The sequence below is a fragment of the Heteronotia binoei genome, chromosome 1, assembly GCF_032191835.1.
Source record: "Heteronotia binoei isolate CCM8104 ecotype False Entrance Well chromosome 1, APGP_CSIRO_Hbin_v1, whole genome shotgun sequence".
NCBI classification, from domain to species: domain Eukaryota; kingdom Metazoa; phylum Chordata; class Lepidosauria; order Squamata; family Gekkonidae; genus Heteronotia; species Heteronotia binoei.
In genome coordinates this window covers 216,085,008-216,109,848 of record NC_083223.1, presented here as the reverse complement: position 1 = coordinate 216,109,848, position 24,841 = coordinate 216,085,008, and the positions used below count along the sequence as shown (strand labels likewise).

At 42.3% G+C, this 24,841-nt stretch overlaps 1 protein-coding gene across 1 annotated transcript in view; it reads left to right on the top strand.

Annotated features, from left to right (window-relative positions):
• Positions 1–24,841, top strand: part of LRPPRC (leucine rich pentatricopeptide repeat containing) — a 204,287-nt gene that overhangs the window by 29,746 nt on the left and 149,700 nt on the right. Inside the window, exons 3-11 of the mRNA XM_060247554.1 lie at positions 6,893–7,015; positions 7,774–7,895; positions 7,977–8,035; positions 9,530–9,616; positions 11,200–11,326; positions 11,687–11,831; positions 12,730–12,887; positions 13,323–13,428; positions 13,520–13,627. Of these exons, the coding sequence (XP_060103537.1) occupies positions 6,893–7,015; positions 7,774–7,895; positions 7,977–8,035; positions 9,530–9,616; positions 11,200–11,326; positions 11,687–11,831; positions 12,730–12,887; positions 13,323–13,428; positions 13,520–13,627 (1,035 nt within the window). The remainder of the gene's footprint in view (positions 1–6,892; positions 7,016–7,773; positions 7,896–7,976; positions 8,036–9,529; positions 9,617–11,199; positions 11,327–11,686; positions 11,832–12,729; positions 12,888–13,322; positions 13,429–13,519; positions 13,628–24,841) is intronic.

The window sequence follows — 24,841 nt, the reverse complement described above, 5'->3', positions numbered from 1 at the left end:
ACCTTTTTTCCCTATCTTCATGAGGTGCAGACCATCTCCCGATAGAAGAGTTTCATCTCGAAAACATAAGCCATGGTCCAAAAATCCAAACTTTTCCAGATGACACCATCTACGTCGTCAGTCATTTATTTGTAGTATTCTTTTTTCTCATCCTAAGCCATGGCCTTCTTCAGGAAGAACTGATGAAAACACAACCTGTACTCCCAGCTCCTTCACCTTCTGACCCAGAGCCCGTAATCTCTTTTTATATGTTCTAGGCCAGGGGTGTCAAATGTGTGACCCTCTGAATCAGGCCTCCAGAGGGTTCCTATTGGGCCCAGGAGCAAGTCTGCTTCCTTCTCCCTCTCTCTTGCTTTCCTTCTGCATCACAGCTTGTTTTGCCAGGATTTCTCAATTGCACAGGAGCTACAGAGCAAAGCCTCTATTTTCTCATTGGCTGAGGCTCCTCCAAGTCTTCTCATTCACAGGGTCCTGAGGAAGGGGAGGGGAAGAGAGAGAGCTTGCTTTGATACTGACCACAATATTTCAAGAGTGCTAATACTTTATGCATGTTTTATTTTAGGTTTTTAAAAAAATCTTTACTTGTGTTTGTCTGTGTCCTTTATAAAGTTTATATCTCCACTACCTGGATTACATTTCATAACACACATGGCCCGGCCCGACAAGGCCTCATTAATGTCAGATCCGTCCCTCATAACAAGTGCGTTCGACACCCCTGTTCTAGTCTGTGCCTGGCAGTATCATTTGTTCACACATGGATCAGCAAGAAAGGATAATAATCCATGGGCTTGACAAGACTTCCTACCCTTTCTGTCACATCCCAAATATGTGCACCCAGTAGACAGCATACTTCTTGAGATGGCAAGTCTGGTTGGCACACTGCGGATTCCACCCCTCTTAATAGGGAATCCCCAATTACCAGCACACACTTGTTCCTATATTGGGGAGTAGAAACTCAAGTCTTCTCATTCACAGGGTCCTGAGAAACTTCCTTCAAGTTTTGTGGAGGCTGGGGAAATAGCCCTTGTCCCAGTGGTTCAAAATCAGTGTCTATGGGGAGATCCTGGAACTGATTGCTGAGCAACAGAGGCTCAGACTGTCTCCTGATTTTCCTGGTTTTGTGGGTTACATTTTCCACGTTCTTTCCTCCATTCACTGAAATGTCTTTTCCTCTTCCTCCTGTTGTCTTCTCAGGAGCACTTCTTACATTCTGTCCATGAAATCCTCACCTTCCCTTATACACTGCAGTGTGGACAAGCATGCCTCAGGTCCCTGTATCTTCTCTTCCAGTAGGACTACCAACTTATGTTTGCTGCAGGTGTAATTGCTGTTACCCTCAGGGAAGAATGCAAACATCCCACAGAATTTACATGTTACTACCTCAGCTTCGTCACAAATCATGCTGCTGCAATCCATTTCAAAATTAGTTCTGTTTATCTTGAATTCCCTGAAAAATCTACAGCCAAACTGCCTCATGAGACTACTTGTGAGGAGCTACTCACCTTCCTACAGAACCCAAGCCACAGAGCAAGAACCCCTGGTGAGGAGGATACTTTCAATTTATAGGCTCACAGCCCCTATCTCTGATTCATCAGCTAGAGCAACAGTAGAATGTGAGGCCAGCAAGTACCCCACACTCTACTGTTGCTCTGGCTATTGAGTCAGGCAAACAAGCCCTTCTCTCTCAGCAACAAACCAGACAAAAGACACACAAGCAATCAGGAACCCCTCTCCAGCAGGCTCCAAGCACTCGCACAGTTTTCTCACGCAGCAGCCTTACATGCTTCCTTATTTATCTGGGTGTTATGGTAGGTGATAAGAATTTAACTGTGCTTACTAAGATTAAAAGTATAATGTGTGAAAATTGTTTTTGCTTCAGGGGTCAAGCATTTTAAAGCATTCCTGTAACCTGAAGACTTTGAATTATGTTGAAATAGAAATGATGGCTTAGGGTATGGTCTTGTGGCTTATGTTCATGGAGCCCTTTTATAATCTCCCTTTCTCCAGCTGCAGTGCTTAGAGCCATTTAAATGGCTGTCAAGGGTTGAATCCAGCTATTTCTCTGCTGGAGGATAAGGGAGGAGAAGGTCCCCTTTGAACTTCAAAAAGCTTATGCTGGAGATCATGGGACATGCAAAGACAAAAGACATGTCCAGTAGGTGCTGGAGTAAGGAGGAGAAGGAGATGACATTGAGCGAAAAATCTGGTTGGATCCAACCTATGGCTATTCCATGTCTTAGCAATAGCATTCAAAAGCTTGTCCTTTCCTATAACTGATTTTTTTCAGGAGTAAAACTCTGTACGAGGTGCAAAGCAGCAACAACAGGATGCTGGAGGTCTTAACTGAATCCAATGGCAGTACAGAGTTGTGATCTTCCTCCCACAGCAGCAATTTGATATGCACAGAGGCAGCTTGTAGGGATAGAGTAAATTAAAGCAGGCCATATGGAAGCCACTTGCAGCCTGCTCTCCATGAGCACAGAATACTGGTAGTTAGTCATTCTTCATTGAGGCTTAAGTTTAGATCTCTTCATGGGCAATTAGTTGCACATAAAGACCAGTGGCTATGGATGAGGGGGCATATCTTGCAGACACCTGAAGATACATCTTTTCAGGTAAGTGTAGCCTTGAGTAAGCATTGTGGCATGACTGGTGGTATGCATCTCCCTCAGCTATTTTCTTGGAGGTATGCTTCTTGTATGTTTCTCCCTCAGCTATGTGTATGGATCTCCCTTGCTGAATTTGGAGCAACTCTTGGCATACATATTGCTGATTGTTCTTAGATCTTTTAAGAAACAAAACAGAATAAGAAAAGGAGATGAAGAAGGGAATTTTTTTTACCCAGCAGAAGCGCAGGTTCTCATTTTTGTATCTAGCAATGGACACTTTGTTACAGTTTTTGTAGTGATCATTTTCAGATTCAAAAGTTACCTTGTACCTTGGGTTGAATCTCATGAACACATGCAACTGTCTTATACTTAATCAGACTCTTGGTCCATCAAGGTCTACTCAAACTGGTTTCAACTCTCCAGAGTCTCAAACAGAGGTCTTTTGCATCACCAGCTGCCAAATCATTTAATTGGAGATGCCAGGAATTGAACCTGGGACCTTCTGCATGCCAAGCAGATACTTTTCCAGATGCTCTGAGCCATGGCCCTCCCTAAGGGTGACCTTGGTCCAGTTGTTAACTTAACCTGCCTCACAAGCAGTGTTCCCTCTAAGCTGAGTTAGTGTGAGCTAACTCACAGACTTTTAGCCTCCAGCTCACACAGTTTTGTCTTAGCTCAGGAAAAATGGACCCAGAGCCCACTAATTTATGCAGTAGCTCACAATTTTAATGCCAGTAGCTCACAACTTTAATACCAGTAGCTCACAAAGTAGACTTTTTGCTCTCAAGACTCTGCAGCTTAGAGGGAACATTGCTCACAAGGTTGTTGTGCGGATAAAATAGAGGAGAAGGATGTAAGCTGCTTTGGATTCCCGTTGGGGAGAAAGGCAGGATATAAATGGTGTAAATAATAATAAAGTTGAATAATAAAGGTTAAAGTTGGACTGCACTATAACTTTCTAATTATCCCTCTAACCCATAAGTAGCAAGATGGTTTATTTTTCTTTTTTATTTTGGATGGGTTTTTTTGTATTTATATGTGCATGTGTGAGTGTGTGCACCTGACAGTCATGGTGACCTCTTGTAACTGACCCCTACTGGGGGCCTGGAGGATGTTGTTAGGTGGCTGAATGATGCATGCCTCTGCCAGCGGGGGTCTCCCATCCAAGTACTTGCCAGAGTCAATCCTGCTTAGCTTCCAAAATCTGATGAGATCAGGCTTGCCTGGGCTAGCCAGGTCAGGGCAGTTTATTTCTCTTTTAAAAGGTTAAATCTATTTTCCCCCTTTCTACTCACTTTTTATATTCACATATTTTGCATTGAGAATATTTTCCATATAGGCAAGCAATTCGTATGGTATTTCAGTCAATGCTAGTTTAACATGTTCAAAAAATGTTGTGTCCTGCCTACTCTTATAACCTTGGTGGCATTTTTTTTATAAAGCTGTCACAATTGGCAAATGGATAAATTCTAGAACCTTTTAAAACACCACCACATGTTTTAGACAATTTTCCCTGTGATAATCGTATGCCCACAAAGTTGGTAACCAATGGTAACGTCTCCTTGACACCCCATATAAAGATCTTTTGTAAGAACTTTACAAATTTCAGAGAACTCAGAGAGGAGGATACCTAGTGTAGTGTGGTGGAGAATTTACTTTATTCGAAATATTGGGGTTGATGACAGTCATGTAGTTTGATTTGTAACCATCCTTTTTTATGTTCTCTTGTGTACTTGGCATTATGAAGCACAATTCTTATTCTTCCATTACGTGTATTCACTCAGTTTCATGGGCAGATAAGTGGAGTAGGGAGTGAATATTTAATTGGGGAAGTTTTTAAAAGTAATTTAGTTGTTGCCTGTAAAAGTGGGCCAAGTTAGTGTGCTGGTTTCTAAATTGAAATAATTAAATATGAATTTTGCTGTTCTTATTTTCTATACCTAATGTGTTATTGTAGTGATCATTAGATTGCTCAGTATCTACTGTTAGAGATTTCACACACACACACGTATTCATATGCTGGAATCCAAGTGCAAAACAAGTTCAGCTTGTATGCATGTAACTTGATCTACACAGGCTTGGTCCACATGCAGTTGCCATGGCATCAGAATCCCAGCATTAAACTTGGCAGCACACATGTATATCTTTAGGCATAGGGGCATGAAAATTATGGTAATTTTTTAAAAAAAAATTATGGTAATTTTTGAGCTATGAGAAATATTTTTCTAAAAAAATTCCAGGAAATGTGGGGGAGAAATTGAAATATTTCATAGGAGTTTTTTCCAGTGTTTCTCAACATTGTGTGTGTGAGGGGGTGCTTTTTGGATTTTTCCAGGGCTTTTGCATCTCTAATACAGCATATGGCTTTTGCTAAGCCTCAACCAATCTTCAGATATTTTGCTTCACCTATACGCTAGTCTAAAAGTAGCCACTAGTTTTCCCAAGCCGTGAAAAAGTTCTACCAACATAAAGAACATAATATTATGGTTCATATGTAATGTTGAATCATGGATTGGCACTACGTGAATGCATCTTAGACTTGTATGCTTCTCTTCTTTCCCTCCCCAGCACCAGTTAATTATTTCCTCTTCAAACAGTAACCTATGGTTTGGGCTTGCCATCCAAATTAGAAGTGCAGGCTACTGTTAGAAGCTGGTTTGTGTTTGCTTGAAAACATTAAGGAGCTGGGAAACCTGGAGCTCCAAGCCCCTTTTTCAAGTTCAAATTTGGTGGGTATGACTGGCTGTGCACTTCCCTGCCAGAGAAAGAGAGTCACAGACCAAAGTTTCACTCTAGTTCAGTTTATTATGTTCTGTGTAGATACCAAGTAAAATACAGGAACCCACGGCGTACTTCTGTCTCTGTACTTGGTCCCTCTTCACACTATTAAACACCAGTTCACCTCCACTTACCCCAGTCTTGGTGGAACATCCATACTGCTGGGGAAATTAGGAGTGCAGGAACCTTTTCATGGATTCCCATCCTCACTGTGTTCATTGGGGAGGGAGAGAAACTGGCTTCCCAGTTGCATCTACGGAGAGACAGTTGTTTCAAAACACCTCTTATTTAACTTCAAACCCAAATGTAAAACCCTTTAAAATATATAAAAATCTGGTATGCAGCATGCAAAATTAATCAAATTAATCAAATACCTGATTAGAGTGCACTGAAATTTTATAAAGGATATATCCTGGTTGCCTGCCCATAAGGCCCATAACACAAGATGGTTGGCATACAACCCTGAACAAGACTACCTTCAGACATTAAGTACCTTTTCTCATCCAGAAGAGCTAATGTAACAGTCAAGTCTGTTGCTAAGCATCTGATGTGTACCTAATATACATGACAGAGCTCAGCCCTTTCTATCTCTGGGGGTCAGGAAAGTCAGAGAAAGCTAGGGTGACTCATAGTCAAGGAAGCTAGTTTCAGATACCCTATCTATTTAGAATTTGACTGTGTATAAACATTTCAAAAGGCAAAAGTCATGTACAGCATTATAGATACCAGAAGGCCACAGCACCAGCAGAGTTCTGCAGCCTCTCAGGAGGCAGAACCAAAGATTCAACTATAGAAGCTAATTTAATATAGAAATTAAAATAGCTGAAGACTGAGGCTCAATCTAGACCCTAATTCAGCAGCACTTTGCAACCAGTAAACCATTATTTGTGCCAAAGTGGGAGTTGTTAGTTGAATATCAGGAAGGGATGGGGAAGAAGAGAAAAACGTTTTTATGTGGTAACATGGCACTGCTTCAAAACTAGAGGCAAAGGCTTTGTTCAAATATATCTTGGCAAACTGCCTAGACATGGAAATGTTTCTGGCCATCCAAGTGGGAATGCTCTTTGCATTAAAAGGTTGGGCTAGAGCTGTTGCTTTTATTGCCTGCTATCAAGGGACAGTGTGGATATTTTGACCTCAAGTTTAAAAAGCTAAACTAAATCTACGGTTTTAAAAGTATAAATCTGTGTAGATTAATTCAGTGGCCTGCTTATGTGATGCTGTGGCGACCCTGGGTCCTCTGGAACATCTATTACTGATCAACTAGTTACCTACCATTGCTGAAATTTAAATTGATTGTATGAACTATTGCACTAGCACCTACTGATGCTGATGTTTTAATAATTGTTTTTATGTCTTATGTTTTATTGCTGTTTATTTGTTGGTCATTGTTTGACCATAACCTGTGAGCCGCCCTGAGCCTGCCTTCGGCAGGGAGGAAGGGAGGGATATAAAATAAATAAATAAATAAATATTGCTTCTTTAAATACATTGTTCCATTTCAGGATATCCAAGTAGTAACCATGCTTTGCTGCTGTTGAGAAGCTGTGGTTCCTTGTTGCCTGAGCTGAGCTTACGAGATAGAACAGAACTTGCCCATACCATATGGACTAAACTAAAAGATCTGGGTACGTTTGCTCTGCTTTATATGGAAAATATATGGCTATTTTAGCTGTTGTTATATTCTTGTTCTGCAATAAAAGTTAATAGAATTTTGTTATAATTGTTGTTGTGTTATAAACATCTGATAAGTATCCTTGATGTACTGGTATATTCAGCTCTTCCATATCTGCATTGTTTTTATTCTGAGAGCTATACTGACATCTAGAGATGCTTTTAGTAAAACTAAGCCTTTTTGTAGTTCAAATCAGTTAACTTTTTGCTTAATGTTATAAATATGGAGGAACTTAGTTGAATGCAGTTGGTTTTTTATGTCACTAAATTATTAGATTAATTTTGGTACGATAGCTAAAGCCCCAGTTAATTCTACTATTAATAGTTCTAGCAATAATAAAAGTCTATAAGGTTCTCATAGGAAGTAAGTATTTAATATTGAGCGTAAAATATATCACTTTGGAATCACTTAACAACAGTATTTTCCATCAGTGGTGATCACACTGTAAATTTATCATGCAATATTTTGAAAATACGTTACTGAAAGTGTTTATTCAGCATGCCTGTTTCAGGAATTGAGTTACAACAATTAATTCTGTGTATGGGAGATACAGAATTAATTGCTAGATGCAGCTTTGCACATTTCCAGAAACTGGATGTTTAGTGTGTGTCATTTTTTCTATTGTCATTGCGTTCGTAATCATGTTTGTATAAGATTATTTTATCATGCTGAATTGGAGTTATTCTTGTATTTTTATAATCTTTTCTTTAGGTGTTGTATATGATGTAAGCCATTATAATGCTTTGCTTAAAGTCTACCTTCAGAATGAACACACATTCTCTCCAGCTGAATTCTTAACAAAAATGGAAGAAGCTAATATTCAGCCCAATCGAGTAAGTATTTCATAAACACATAATCCATTTCTCAGTAGTACTGGATAAAAAAACATTTCTGATTTGCACTTTGTTTTGCAGGTCACGTATCAGCGACTGATTGCTGCCTATTGCAATAAGGGGGATATTGATGGTGCCAGGTAGAGTTTAAATATTTTATGGCTTATGCGCACCTTAAAAGATGTTAAACTTGAAATCATATTTAAAATTTGTGAGCTATGTAATGTAATGTAATGTAAAATTTTATTTATATCCCGCCCTCCCCCGCCGAAGCAGGCTCAGGGCGGCTAACAGCATTTCAAGTAAACAATACAGTAATAAAAACATTAAATTCACATTGAAATTCACATTAAAATCAGTCAATAATCAATAATTAATTAAAACATTCCTAAATCAACACTGGCAGTAAACGTTATTAATCTGGCGGTAAACATTAATTCAGTTATTGGTGAACGCCTGTTTGAAGAGGGCGGTCTTTCAGGCCCTGCGGAACTGGTCTAAGTTCCGCAGGGCCCGCACCTCCTCTGGGAGTTGGTTCCAGAGTTGTGGGGCCGCAACGGAAAAGGCCCGAGTGCGGGTGCTTTGAAGTTTAACTTCTTTTGGCCCAGGGATGTTCAGTCTGCTTTTCCCCACTGACCTCAGTGCTCTCTGGGGCTCATATGGGGAGAGACGGTCCCTCAGGTAGGTCGGTCCTTGGCCATATAGGGCTTTAAAGGTTATGACCAGCACTTTGTACTGGATCCGGTATACGATTGGCAGCCAGTGCAGTCCGCGCAGCCCCGGCCGTATATGCTCCCATCTTGGGAGACCAAGTAACAGCCTGGCCGCCGCGTTCTGCACTAGCTGCAGCTCCCGGGCCCGGTACAGAGGCAGCCCCATGTAGAGAGCGTTACAGTAGTCCAGTCTTGAGGTGACAGTCGCGTGGATCACCATTGCTAGGTCCTGACGCTCTAGGAAAGGGGCCAGCTGCCTCGCCCGCCTCAGGTGGAAGAATGCTGATTTGGCAGTGGCTGTTATCTGGGCCTCCATTGATAATGAAGGCTCCAGTAAGACCCCCAGGCTCTTTACCCGCTGCGCCGTCTTCAGCGGCGCCTCGTCAAAGGCCGGGAGAGATATTTCCTTCCCCAGAGTGCCACAGCCCACATGGAGAACCTCTGTCTTCGCTGGATTTAACTTCAGCCCACTCAGTCTAAGCCACGTTGCAACAGCCCGCAAAGCCCGGTCCAGGTTCCCCGGGGCGGAGGCGGGCCGGCCGTCCATTAGTAGATAGAGCTGGGTGTCATCTGCGTATTGATGGCAACCCAGCCCAAATCTCCGGGCAATATGGGCGAGGGGGCGCATATAGATGTTGAATAACATCGGGGAGAGAACTGCTCCCTGGGGCACCCCACAGTCTAGTGTGCGCCTCTGGGATCACTCACCCCCAATCGCCACCCTCTGTCCCCGACCCATGAGGAAGGAGGAAAGCCATTGTAAGGCTAGCCCCTCAACCCCTATGTCGGCTATGTCAACTTGATAGCATGCAGTATTAACCCTTACATGTAAACACCTTTCAGTTCAGAATATGAGGTACAGTATTGATTGTCTGTTATGTCCAATCAAGTGTACAGATGACTTTGTTTTTCATTCTACAGTCAGATTCTTGGTTTTATGAAGAGCAAAGAACTTCCAATCACAGAATCTGTATTCAGTGCACTTGTGACAGGCCATTCAAGAGCTGGGTAATGATTTTCTGGTTCATATTAATGGAAATTAATTATGCAGTACAACACTATGTATATTTGCCCCATCATCTAGAGATCTGGGCATATGCATTTCTTGAGGGCGTAGGGTTCCTTGTTAGTTTTGCTACCTGTCTGCTTGTAAAGATACTATGTTTTCATAGGTCTTCTGAGGCAGACAGTTTGTTCTCTTATGATTACCACCATTTTGAAGTTGAGCTGGCCCTTTTATAGTTCTTTGCCTTACATGTAAACACCTTTAACAGTTTGCCTTAACAGTAAACACCCTAGTTAACAGTTTTTTTCAGTCCCTTTCCTTCCATCTATTTTTTCTGCAGCCGTTTTGTTGAAACAGAATTTCATATTGGATAAAATATTCTGAGCTGTAGTTTACATGCTTGGCTTCAGTCAGGGGTTCTGAGTTTACTGTTGAACGTATGAACATATGAAGCTGCCTTATACTGAATCAGACCCTTGGTCCATCAAAGTCAGTATTGTCTTCTCAGACTGGCAGTGGCTCTCCAGGGTCTCAAGCTGAGGTTTTTCACACCTTTTTGCCTGGACCCTTTTTTGGAGATGCCAGGGATTGAACCTGGGACCTTCTGCTTCCCAAGCAGATGCTCTACCACTGAGCCACCGTCCCTCCCCGTTCTTTATGTGGCACTGCTCCTGAAGATAACCTGCAATGCAGCAACAAGATTGATTGCAGGAATGTGACCTATAGGCAGCATATTACTTCAGTGTGGAAGATCTTCATTAGCTGCGTTTTGTTTTTGTTTTTTTGCACCCAATTAATTTGCTGGTTTAAGCCTATGGAGCACTACACACTGAAATCCTGGGTACTTACTATCCTGCCCCTGGACATTGATGTTCATTACAAGCCTTTCTCTGTTTCTCCCCCTGCCCCAGCCTTCTGAATTGAGGTGAGTAGCCACATGGTATAGAGCAGGGGTGGCGAACAGTAGCTCTCCAAATGTTTTTTTTTGCCTACAACTCCCATCAGCCCCAGCCATTGGCCATGCTGGCTGGGGCTGATGGGAGTTGTAGGCAAAAAACATCTGGAGAGCTACCGTTGGCCACCCCTGGTATAGAACCTTCACTGTGACTGCCACCCCCACCCCATTTTGCAGTGGCCTCCCCCTTCCTAAAATCTGTTCCAATCACTGGAGGCTTTCACTTCCAGGCTAAGATTTTTTCCCCTTCCAACTGGCTTTTAATAGATTTCTCCACCACTCCCCATCCGCCTTCCCCCCCATTACTTTGTCTTGACACTACCAGGTTGTTTAGTCTATTAATTATTTTTAGTGCTGCTGTTTTAAAATATGGTATGTTTAATAGAGCCAGTGGGTATACTTTTATTTAAGGTAATGTTATTAAGATTGTTTTATCATTTTGTTGTGTTTTAAGTGTGCACCCCCCCCCCTTGAGTTGTAAGCCTCTCCAAGTACTCTACTTGGAGAAGCAAAATAAAAATATTTTAAATGAAATGGGGAGAGGTAAAGAGGTAAACATAATGTTAAATTTTATAGCCTTATTAAAATGTGTTTATATATCTGAATTTTTTTCCCTTCTAAATAATTTAGAGATATGGATAATGCAGAAAATATCCTTTCTGTGATGAAAGATGCTGGAATTGAACCTGGTCCAGACACTTATGTCAAGTTACTGAATGCATATGCAGAAAAAGGTGACATAAACAAAATTGAAGAGGTAATAGAAATGGCTTGTATGGCTGCTATTCTGCCTAAAATCAGCATTGTAATCACTGCTTTGAAGAAGTATACTTGCTGTTTAAAGGGGCATCTCTGTTACTATGTTGTGGTTCCAGTGAATCGTTTTTGGAAGATGTCACAGAGATGTTTGCAGAAAAATTATCAAAAAGTAATAGCACAGTTGGTCAAAAATTGTTGTGTGAACCAGATCACGAGAGTCCATCCCTTTGAGCATGTCTTCTTTAAAGGACTTAATCCAAGTGCCTTCTTATAGACTAAAAGATTATATTGAGGTGATTATAGATTATAATAATGATCTGGGAAGGCATTTAATGATATATTTGTTTTGCTATTACAGACCCTAGAAAAGATTGAAAAGGCTGATAATTACCTTTTGGACAGGGACTTGATGGACATCATTTTTACTCTTGCTAAGGCTGGGTATCCTCAGTATGTGCAAAATATTTTGGAGAAGATGAGATATGACAGAGGATACATTCCAGGTAATAATTCAGCAAAATGCCAGCAATTTATCAGATCTTTAAAAGGAAAAATGTCTCAGTGTATTATTCTGCTAACAGTTTCTTAATGAGAATTTACTGTTACTTACTTAGTAATACACACTATTTGTAAAGCTCAGGCAAAAACTGTAGAACATAAAATAGCACTTTTAGATTAATTTAAAAAGAAATATTAATATGCAAAATGTGATGCTTTTATTGAACTTTTCTAAATTTAGAAACTTTGTCATAATCTTACTTTAATTGTGGTTGCACCATGACCATGATTTATTTAGTCTTGGCAGTATCAAAATGTAGGAACCTAGACAATCACAAACTGATTTGTGATATTGCGACATATAAGAATAAATATAAGCTATATCTATTACCGTAGTTTAGTAATTTTATAATTTTATGTATATGACAATCTGGGTTTCCTGCACTAGATCAACATTCCATATTAACCTGTCCAAGTTGCTTATCTTTGAATTTCCATGTTAGTAAGACTTAAGGTCTTGGAAAAGTGATGTATTTTATCACTGTTCAATGAAAAATGAAAACTATATGAATAAGTGATATATTCAGCCACAATACTTGCTAATTTGCACACTTGAACATTTTAATTTGATAAATATTTATTGCATTGTCCATAATGTCATCAGATCTGGACTATAGTTTCCTTATTTATTGTGATACTCTTTCTGAATTGATACATAAAAATATATTAAGGCTGCAGTCACTTAACTGTGAGCAAGTCTGTTGATTACAGAGGAACTTGTTTTGAATAAACATGCTATAAGTGCTTTAAAATAAAAAAAGTTTTCCCTACATGTGAATCTACAATGGCTGCACCCCCACAACAGCTTTTCACAGTGTTTTTTTTCTTTACTTAAAATTTTAGATGCCATGAATCTTAGTCTTAACTTAGTTACACAAGGCTTAGAAGACACAGCTTTTGAAGTTCTGAAGTCATTTCCTACATTGTCATTAGATACCCAGAATGGAAATGATATGGACCGTGGCAACTTCTTCTTACAGCATTGTGTCAATATTGAAAAGGTATGTGAAACCTGTTGCTGCTCATTTTGAGTGTGTGCTTTTTTAAAATTAACTCTTTTGTCTGTCAGGTGGATAGTTCTGTAGTGTCTACATTTCTTCTGTTTAGATCTAGATGAGGTTATTCTCATGTGGAGTTCTGGTCACAAACCATTCTTTCTGTAGCTAGCCTGGCCAGCATCATTAGTGTCTGGTTTTCTATTGTTGACTTTGACTCTTATTATGTCTTCTCTGCCAGCTTGCTCCTATTCATGCAGTTGCTCTCAGTGAAACTTGTCCATTCTAACACAGGTGTGCATTGGCTTTAGGGTGTTTGTTTGGTTTTGTAGGGAGAGACGGTGTTTGCTACTAAAGAGTAACTGCAGCAGCCTTTTCATTCCATCAGCTGACTAGCGATATGTAGTGTTAAATTGTTAACACTTGTTAATTTCCTTCCAGCCAGTAACAAAGCTGAAACATTTTTGTGATGAGTTGAAAGGAGCCAACTTTCATACTGCACCCTTACAGTTTACTCTGCGTACTGCACTGGAATTAAAGAAAGATGGTACTTTTAAAATTACCTATGAGGTTTGTTTAGCAAATTTATTACTTAGTCACCTGTTTGTTAACACTGTATTTTTGGGGGGTCTTTTTAGCTCTAGCAATTGACTTGATGAAGATAATGAAAAAAGAAGGCTTACCTGTCAGACCTCACTATTTTTGGCCATTGCTGGCTGAACACCAGAAACAGAAAAATGTGCAAGGTTAGTTTTCCCAGTCATATCCCTGGTTAATGTTCAACTATTTTAACACATGAGCTCTGTAGCCAGAAATAAATCTAAAGACTAGAAGAATCACTTACCCACATTACAATAGAAGCAGCCTTCTAAAAGCACAATGTTGTTGTAGGTGCCAAAATCTATCAGTTGCAAAGGATTTTCTGAAAATAGTTTTCATTGTTGTTTTATTATGCCATAGCAGTAATGTTCTTAAATGTAGAACATGACAATTAGTGAGAATTGTTCTAGTTCAGGTGTTACTAAGGTTCTTGGTGAGCTAGTGTATCCTCGGATGTATGTGTTTCTGATCTTCTACTCTTAAAAGACATTAATACTGCAAACAAAGGAATCTTTTAAAAAGTCAGGTACATTGTGCAACATTGGTGTAAAAGTTGAAAAAACTGAGATGACTTCCTTACTCCTGTGCAGTGATAAGTTAAATATGAGCTTAGTTACAATAATAAAGGTAAAAAACCGCCATCATTGAAAGAGCGATCCTGACCTGACAGCACACTGATTGAAGGTCTGAAACGTTCAATCTTTAGATTTTTAAGTAGGCTTAAGCATTTAGCACACACTTTTCCCTGTTACACATGGGGATGTCTATAGGATATGAATAAGAATTGAACAAATATTAAATTTTAAAGTACAATATCTAATTCTTTGGTTTGCATTATTGGTAATTCAGAAAGAGTGGTCTCATAAAAAGATGCTTTTAACAGAAGTACTTCCCCCTTGGGGAAATTAAAAACTGTCTTTTTCATCTTATCTCACAGTATAATGTGCTTTAGAATGAGATGCAGAGTTGTTAGTATGACATTGGGTGACAAACAAAATGCACAAACAACAAAAAAGTGCTTTTAGCAGGCTGTTCATATTGCAATTTTATTTTAAATATACAGTCACGTTCCAGTTTAGGAGAAATGCTGAAACAAGTATTCCCTAATTGTTTCTGGCTATAAAAGTGTGTCAACCCCTTTTAGAGAAACCTTTATAAAACAATATTCTGTTCTTGTTAACTCTTTAGGTCCCTGATGATAGTTTTGAGTACTTCTCAGGTTGTCTCTGAGTAGAGTTTTCAATATTGGAATGTTATAAAAAAAAGTATTGGAAAAAGCTGAAGTATTGCTGAAATAGACTTTGGCTCAGAATATTTAGCAAAACATCTGTGATATCCATGAAAAATACATTGTTTTGCATATACATAGCTGTTTACAACCTGAGAAATACCTTCCCGTTACATAACCAAATGGTTCAGCTGCTTTTCTGATGGTCTCAAAAAGTACAAGCATTTGTACTGCTGTTGGAGAGGAGAGTGAAAAGGACAAGCAAGGGAGAATTTGTGTCTTCAGTGGTTATTGGGGAAGTGGTAGACTTCTTTGTTACAAGTCTGTCATTATCCTGGAAGCCCAAGAAATTACAGCTGAAGATAAAGGAGGAAGAAATAATGATGTCTCAGCCAACTTACAGGAGAATCTTTGTCTAACAATAAATGTTCTGATCATAAAACTTCTGTAATGAACCTAGAAAAACTTTTTACTTCAACTCACAGCTATGAAAGAGGTGTGAAAGCTGCAGCTGTGCAAACCAGGAGCGTCCAATATTCTTTTAGCTATTCAATCTCCCTTAATGTATGAGCTTTGGGCATTGCCTTCAGTGTGGTGTTATTGATGTAAATGTTCTTCTATCTAACAGGTTTAATGCATATTCTTGTCCACTGCTATTTTGATGATAGAATTAATATGTATGATATCTTAGGAAATGGCAGAATGGAACCCAGCTTGTAAAATGGGAAACTGAAGAATCTGAGGAAACTGATAAGAAAGTACATACACATACTAGATTTACTACAAGAATAGCAGAAAAACAATAGGCTGAATTTAAATCTGAGTTGACAATGTAAAAAATGTTTCAAGTATATTAGAACATCTGAGAAGGTGTTGGGGAGGGACGGTGGGTCAGTGGTAGAGCATCTGCTTGGGAAGCAGAAGGTCCCAGGTTCAATCCCTGGCATCTCCAAAAAGGGTCCAGGCAAATAGGTGTGAAAAACCTCAGCTTGAGACCCTGCAGAGCCGCTGCCAGTCTGAAAAGACAATACTGACTTTGATGGACCAAGTGTCTGATTCAGTATAAGGCAGCTTCATATGTTCATATGTTCAAGGTGGTTTATTTACTGATTTAGTAACATTTTCAAAGATTAGGTAATCAAACTCCTATTGTGATAAACTTCCTCTAAAAAGAACAAAAACACTTGTTTTATGTACAGATCCTTTTCAGTATTAAGATTTGAATTTTACATGAAAACCAATGCCACAGTGTGGTTTCTTCCCCTTTAGATGTTATTACCTTCCAGAACAAAGGTCCACAAGGTAGAATTCTGCCATATTAGGGACAGCGTGCCACAAGTACTAGAAATATATGCAGAGCCAATAACTCTGTAGTCGTCTTAGTGAGGTTTGTGTGCATATATCATATGAATTTTAACTTAAATAAAAGGGTAAATACTGGTGATCTAATAGAAGCAGAAGATTAAATGAGATTGCAAACTTATGAAAACTAGGTGTGCCAAACCCAGCCTGAATTCCATCATTGTAGTTAGTCAGTACGGTGTTATGGTTCTTGTTTTTCTTTTGACTATTCACACGCCACAGGTCAGGTTTGTTGAAGTCTTGAAGCTGTGGCCGGACAAACACTGGTCAGGAATGCTCTAGACCAGGGGTGTCCAACTCATTTGTTATGAGGGCCGGATTTGACATAAATGAGACCTTGTTGGGCCGGGCCATGTGTATCATAAAATGTAATGCCAGGTAGTGGACATATAAACTTTATAAAGGGCACAGACACAATTAAGGATTTTTTAAAACTTAAAATAAAACATGCTTAAAATATTAGCACACTTGCAATATTTTGTTTTACAGTCTCTGATAAATGTCATCTCTTGCTATGAATTATTGCATCAAAAACTGCAGACAGTGTCTGTGCTGTACCAGTCTTGAATATGTGCTATTCAGGTGTGCACATCTGTAAGCTGCAAACCTACTTTTCATTCATTGACATTCATTACAGATATCTCATGGTCAATGCTTTGAGCCTAAGACTCAGAGGAACATGAAGCAGCTGGACACTGTGAGCTTTTGTACAAAAGTTGCTTTATGAACTAGTCAAGAACATGTGAAGGCATCATGGCACAGACTGAGGGCTATGTGCTTCTCTACAAAAGTATAATTTCCCCCAGAAAAATGACTACAACTAAAAAAAAAATACAGCTTCCCCCCAAAAAACAACTACAAGAACAGAGAGACAGCCATGTACAGTGGTCAGTGTCAGCCTACTATCTGGGAAGCCTAAATTCAAGATCCCCAATCAAAGGAAAATGTGAAAGAAAAAATAAGAAAAATTTGCTTGGTAAACCTGGGGTGGAACACACTCTCAGCCTAATTTTGATATTTCTCTTCTAAATAGTTCACATGCTTTCCTATTGAGAAAGACTGGAGGGCATGAGTACACTGAAAAAGAGGAGGGGAACCCAGTTACATACATAACAAGCCCAACAAAACACTCTCTCTCTCTGTAGCAAGGCAAAAAGCTCATACCTTCAGTAAAATGTTGCTAGTCTTAAAAGCACTCTTTGTAGCTCTCCTGACAGTGGGGACTGGCAAAGGAAGCTCTAGCTCTTTCTTTCCTTCCCTGGGGCATGAGGAGGGGGAGGAGCCTCAGCCATTCATTAGAAGGAAGAGAGGCTTGTCTCAGTAGCTCTGTAGGGTGATTAATTGAGCCTGGCAAACTTAATCCAAGCTCCCTCATTGACTGAGGCTTCTCCTCCCTTTGGGAAAAGGGAGGGGGGAGAGGGGAAGGCTGCTTTGCTGCTCTGGCCTGTCCGGGGAGAAACACAAAATGGCGACCGAAAAAAGCAGGCAAGGGAAAATGAAGCAGATGGCAGCCAGCTGCTGGAGGGCCTGATTGGTCCTTTGTAGGCCTGATCCAGCCCACGTTCCATATGTTTGACACCCCTGCTCTAGGCTGATCCTGCATTAAGCAAGGAGTTGGACTATATGACCCTTTCCAACTCTGTGATTCTGAGAGTTGCACTGAAACCAAGTTGCTGTAATAGTTCATGTTGTGAATTCTTGGCTTGGGAATGAGCCCAGTTGATATGCTACCACTGGCTGGATATAAATGCGAAAAATAAATATACACTAAATTTCAGTAGTCTGGTTTAAATGGAATGCTGACCAACATGGAACCTTTACATGAGGAATATGCTTTAAAATACCTGATGACATGTATAAAACAAGCTTCAGAAAGTTGTTACCCAGCTTTGTGGATTTAGAAGCAGTGTTACGTCATGTCTTGCTTGTGATTTATACGATTTTACTTTGCATAGGGCGCTCCTATGCAGCCTCTGGAGTTATGGTCAAGAAGGAATTGTACAAAGCTGAGTGTAAAGAGTGTCAACATTGTTAATTATTTGGGGTGATAAGACTACAAAAATAGTTTGAAAGCACTGAATTTTTTTTTTGTCTTTGTTATGCACTGGCATATGATTACTTCTGGGCACATCTTGGAATCTTGTTTTGCCTTTTGAAGATGTCAACACTTTACCATAAGCAACTGCTTTTTCTACATTATAGTATTTGTGATGTTTGGACTGGCCTTTTGGCATTATATGGGGAAGGGGATGAGGGGCCAGAAGAGCCTTCTGAGGGCTTCTACAGTCTGTGTTACGTAGTTGAAAATTCTCTGCCTTGCATATTTACCACCTGTGTTATTGTGGATAGATCACGTATCAGCTGAAGACATGTGAATGTATGGAATTTGCAGAAGGGATTTTGGCTTCCTCTTCCAGCCACAAACACCAGCACAACCAAGAAAACCATTCATAAGGAGCAGGGAACCACCAGGAATGGCATGGCAGGATGCTGCACTGGGAATGGGGAACTGCTCCAAGACTGCATAAGGAGAGGTTGTGATATAAAAATGTAAATAAATATATAACATCTGTAGGAAATCTTTGTACAAATATAATTGCCCATCTGCAGCCTAGAGTGGTAGAGTCTAAAATTCTACCATCTCAGTCTGCCTTGTTCTGTCTAATGTAGAGTGACCACAAGGGCACAGCAAGACTAGTCCTAGAACTGTGGGACTTACTTCTCCTGGACCTCTCCAAAGCTTTTTCTTAAAAACATTTGCACTTTGTTATAAATGCTTGGTAGCTTGAATGCCACAGTAAATGTTTTTCATCCAGTAGATTTTGAGATATTTGGAATTTTTGACACGTATTTAAGAGCATGGAGAGTTACACTGGATTCAGCATTATTACAGAGAAGACAGTTAATACAGCTGGACAAAAACCTTTCCTCAGCCTTCACTTCACCCAGAAGATAGTTCCCTACCTTGAGGGCCACATGGATCCATGGCACTGAAACCTCAAGGCTAGACTATTGTAATACACTCTACATGGGTCTGTCCTTAAAGTCTGCTCAGAAACTCCCGCTGGGACAGAATGCTGCAGCTTGGTGCTACAAGGAGGTGGGCAGAGCATGCACATCACAATCATTCTGTAGTCACTCCATCTGAGCAAAACCTTCTGAAGGTGCCACTCTGCAAATACACATACATTCTCTGTCGTGGCACTCACCTTGTGCAATGTCTGCCTGAGGAGATCAGGGAGGCTCACACACTTGTGTCAGTTTACAGAATCTACAAAACAGTAATGTTCAGCAGGACATGTTTATAAAAGATATAATGGGAAAGTTCAGGAGGACATGTTTATAAGGGAACAAGCATAGGACTAGAAAAGACTCGTGGGGGACATCTTCTAGGGGTAGCCAGAAGGTCCAACTAAATTGTATGGGTAATGAATCTGTTGTGGTCACTGCAGACCTAATTCTGGCAAGTGCTCCTCCATTGGGGGGAGAGGATGGGGCCTTTTCTGGGGGTGTTTTAGCATCAAAGTCTTTGCCTGTATCCTTCCCCGCTCTGCTTTGCTTTAAAGAAACCAAGGTTTGGATGGCTGGGCAGTATTGTTGTGTAGCAATCCTCAAGATGGCCATGAAATCTCAAAACATAGTCCCAGTGGACATGTTAGTATTATTTGGGGTAGTTTTAATTTCCCAACACGTGAGGTTGTGTTTTGTTTTGTTTTTTAAAGAGTTCAGATCTTTCTGCAAACCTCAGACTTTCTACAGGTTTTTAGAGAAATCTCCCGTCCCTGGCTTTAGTCTCTATATTCTTTGAGATACATTCTGTAGTCTTGTTTGGAATGTGTTATGATACAATTGTACTCTATTGCAAGGTTTATTGAGAGCCAACATGGTGTAGGAGTTCAGAGCCACATACTCTAATCTGGAGACTTGGGTTGATTCTTCACTCCTCCACATGAAGCCTTCTGGGTGACCTTGGGCCAGCCATGATTCTTTCAGAACTCTTACAGCTTCACCTATCTCACAGGGTGACTGTTAAGGTGACTGTAAGGCACTTTAAGACTTTTTAGGGTAAAGAAAAGTGGGGTATAAAAACCAACTCTTCTTTTCACCTTCCTTGTACTGCATGACCTTTGTAACCCACTTTTTGCATTGTGGTTCGTTGTGCCTTAGACAATTTTTTTGTTTTCCAACTCTGTAATCCTAGTACTATTTTATTGGTTATTAGATATTTTATGCTGTCCGAATAGTTTTTTATATTTTGTAATATGCTTTGAGAAAGATGGGATATAAAGAAAACAAAATAAATAGGTAATGTAAGTTGCTGTAAGGCCTGACAGGGGAGGGGTATCAGTGCTTATGGTCTGTTTAGTGGCTTTTGATACCTTTAATGATGGTATCCTTACGTGCCGGTAGACTATGATGGGACTGGGAGATGCCAGTTAACCACAGTTTCATTTCCGTTTGGCAAATAGGTTGCAGAAAGTGATGTTCAGGGATCATGTTCTATTATTAGGCCTTTGGCTATTGGGGTACCTGATCTGGTCTTCATGATTTGAAAAATCTACATGAAACTAGTGAGCAGTGTCATGTGGAGATTTGGAGCAGCTAGATTTGAGTCCAGTAGCAATTTAGAGATTTTTGGCGCAAAGTGTTAAAACTGCAGTCCTAAGCTCTGCTCACGACCTGAGTTCAATCCCCAGCAGAAGCTGGGTTTTCAGGTAGCGGCTCGAGATTGACTCAGCCTTCCATCCTTCCGAGGTCAGTAAAATGATTACCCAGCTTGCTGGGGGGAAAGTGTAGATGACTGGGGAAGGCAATGGCAAACCACCCCATAAAAAGTCTGCCGTGAAAATGTTGTGAAAGCAACGTCACCCCATAGTCGGAAACAACTGGTGTTTGCACAGGGGACCTTTCCTTTCTCCGGTGGTCCATGGTAGTGGGACGGTCCTAAACTGCTGGGAGTAGGCTCCTCCTCCGGAACAGGGTTGTTGATCGCTTGATCCGGCCTGGGGGAGGGGCCGCTCCCTTAGGAACTCCTCAGTCCAAACGGCCCTGTTGAGAGAACAGGACGTGTTCGCTGTGCTTGGAGAGCACATTGATCGAAGTGACGAAGTTTTTTTTTTTTTTCTCTTTGAAGTCTCTGCTTTCTAATTTTCAGCCGCATCGGCGGCAGGCAGAGCGTTCTTAGCTGTCAGCGTTAAGGTTTCCTTAACAAAGTCGGCTCAAACGGCGGTTGCCGCAGAGAGGAAGCGAGGTCACCCCTTTCCTACGCCTGTTGAGGCGGGGCGGGGTGAGCGGCAGCCTAAAGATCTGGTCCCACGCAGTGCCGGTTGGCGTATTGCAGACGACCAGGGCCCGCTCTCGTTCAGCAGAAGACTTGGGCGCCCTCCAGTGCTGGTAAGCTGTGTGAGAGAGAGCGGGAAGCTTTTTGTGAGGCGTATTCTGCCTTCTTTCTTGGGACGGGCTCTGCTGTGAGAAGGATGGCCCACCCGGGGATTTACAGCTGGCCTTTCCCGCCTTCCTGAACGGGGCGAGAAGGCCGTTGTTTTATCAGGCCTCTCCCTTTCAAGCGCGTGTCGCGTGGTCTGGGAGGGGGGGGAGTGGGCTTGTTTTTTCCCGCGCAGTAGAGGCCGCCATTTCAGGCAGTTAGCCTGGTAATGGCAGTTCCCCCTTTTTTCCTTTTGTTCACTTTCGTTTCAGCCTCCTGTGGAGCTGAGATGGCTGATGAAAGGGAACAGGAGACAGGTTCAAACAGCGATTTCTCCATCCCAAAGTATTCTGGATCCACTGAAAAGGATCGTGAGGACTCTGACCAGGATTTATCTGGAGAAAATGCCAAACTAAATTTACTGGCTTGGTTGAAAAAGGAACTTAGCAAGGAATTTGCCCCTTCCCAAGGCACTGCTATGCTTGCTCCCTCTCAGAAGAGGAAGAGGCAAGCAGGTTTAGACATTGCCACAGCTCCTACGGTCTCTAAGAAAGCAAGATTGAGTAGGGGTTTGGACTCCCCAAGCGATAGCTCGCAGGAGGAAGAGGAGTCTACCTTCTCGGGGGACTTATCTGCAAAAGAGGAGGGAGAACTCTCTGAGGAGGAGGATGATACTCCCTCGGTGCAGTCTAGGGTTTTCCCTGTGGAGTACTATTCTAAACTCCTTCCTAAGGTTCTTAGGGAACTGGATTTTGCGACCACTCCTAAAGAGAAAGCAGAGTTAGACCCGGACTTGCCTTCAGGTTCGGGGAAAATGATGCCCAAAGTGGGGGTTGCTCAAACTGGTGTGCCCTTGCCCGCCCCCTTTTTTAGTTTGATTAAGGCGGAGTGGAAGCATCCGGCTAAGCCGAAATCCAATCCACATTTGTTTTCTAAACTGTATGGTTTGAGCCCAGAGGCTACGAAGCGTCTGAAATTGCCCCTAGTGGACGATCCTGTGAATAGTTTATTATCCACATCGGTTTTGCCTATGGATGCGGATGGGCTACCCAAGGATGCTTGTGATAGGCGAATGGAACAGGCACTGCGAAAAAACTTTGAAGCTTCTGCCTGGTCCATCCGGGCTTCTTCGGCGGGCTCGCTGTTTGCACGCGCAGTGTATACATGGGCTTCTAATCTGGCATCCGCGGATAGTGATGCGCCAAAAGAGTTCAAGGATGAACTCAAGAAAATAGCCCTGGGCACAGCATTTATCGCAGATGCGACTCTGGACGCTATGCAGTTGTCCGCTAGGGCAGTGGCCTGCAGTGTAGCAGCGCGCAGGAACGTCTGGCTTCGAACCTGGGATGCTGATGCAGCTGCGCAGGCTACACTGGCAGCTGTTCTGTTTAAGGGCGTTAGTCTCTTCGGGGACGAATTGGAACACTTCTTGATTGAGGGAAAGGACAAGAAGAAGGTCTTGCCTTCTAAAAGGAAGGATTTTAAGTCTAAGAAACCCTTCCAGCCCTTTCGGGACTCTAAGAAATTCTCCCGGCCTGCGCCCTTTAAGCCCTTCCGAGGGAAGTGGCAGTCTCGCAGTAGGGATACCAAACCCTTCTCTAGCCGTAGTGACAAGGGAAATAAGAGTGACTCCAAAAAGGGAGGGTCACAATGACTATGCCATAAGGCCGGAACTGCTTCCTGTCGGAGGGCGTCTACAGTTTTTTGCGGCTCAATGGAAGGCATCGGCTGCGGATCAATGGGTGATCGACACGGTGTCCAAGGGCTACGCATTGGAACTAGAAGTTTTCCCACCTCGGAGGTTTCGTCCAGTCCTGAGGAAGCAGGATCCGATCAGGCACCAGGGGATGCTGGGCGCTATCCAGCATCTACTGGACATCAGGGCTATAGAAACGGTACCCTTGGCTCAGAGGGGTCTAGGGGTGTACTCCATCTTGTTCCTGGTTCCGAAGCAGAATGGCGATACCCGAGCTATTCTGGACTTAAAATGGGTCAACCGATTTGTCAAAACCAAAAAGTTCCGGATGGAGACGTTGCGTTCCATTCTTCTGGCAGTGCAGGAGCGAGAGTTTCTAACGTCCATCGATCTGTCCGAGGCCTATTTACACGTGCCTATTCGACCAAGTCACAGGCGGATCTTCTTCGTGGTCTCTGTGCATTCACACATATGGGTATTCCGCAGGATAGGCCCTGACCTCGGAGAGTTCAAAAGCAATCTTGATCGTAGATCTGGCGCGCCTCCCACTCGTCCTGGGGAGGAGGCAGCTACTGCGCATGCCTGGACGAGGGGGAGGTGCTTAGCCACTCAGTTTCTTCCTTACCGCCGACCGGATCGCACCTCCCTCGTTGATCTCCAACTTCTTCACTGCAATCTTCACTACAATCTTCACAATCCAGCCTCCTCTTCACTTCATTCTCGTCTTCCACTTCTCCTGGTATCGTATAAAAAAAAAAAAAAACCCTCTTTTTACTACTTTTCCGGACTTTCTCCCTCCCCCCCCCCCCCGGGCGGATGGAAGGAAGGGACAAAATAACTTTCAAACGTTGCACCCGCTGCTCCTCTAAAATCCCCTCGTCCGACGGCCACTCTCTCTGTCTATTTTGTCTCGGGGAGGCCCATCGTACAGACTCCTGCGTGCACTGCAGCCAATTCGGCAAACAGGCCCGTAAAAACCGCGCCGCGAGGCTCAGGAGCCATCTTATGGAAACCTCCCTCCGACCGACCATGCCGCATGGCGGACAACAACAACTCGCGCCATCTTCCCCACTTTTCGCGGGAGAGACGCAGTCGGCAGCTTCCGTGGCTCAGGGTCCCTGCAAGCCTAAGTCCGGCAAACACACCAAGAAGTCGGATGACTCGAAAAAGCGCCACCGATCAGATTCCGCCCACGCGGACCCGACGGGCACGGCCAGCTCAAAGAAGCCTAAGACCGGACACTCGAGTTCGAACCCGGCCACGGGCTCGACCACAACCAAGCCGAAGGCATCGAACCCGACCACAAGCGGCTCGGGCTCGATCCCCAAAACTCCGGCATCGAAGTCGACCACAACACCGCCGATTACTCCACTGGAAATCGTGCGCATCTCATCCAGGTCCCCGTCGATCCCGAACTCTCCACCGGACCAGATACTGGAGACCCACTCTCCTATCTCCACTAAGAGCCGCCCTCTCGACCCTCGCCAATTCGTGGATCTCTCGCAACCGCTGGATGCCCACTCGCTAACCAGAGAACCCTCGACTCCGAGAGTTCTCCCAACCAGACCAAGGTCCCGCAGTCGCCGACGGTCCCACAGCCGACGCAGGGGGAGATACTATTACTACTCCCCATCGAGGTCCAGGTCCCC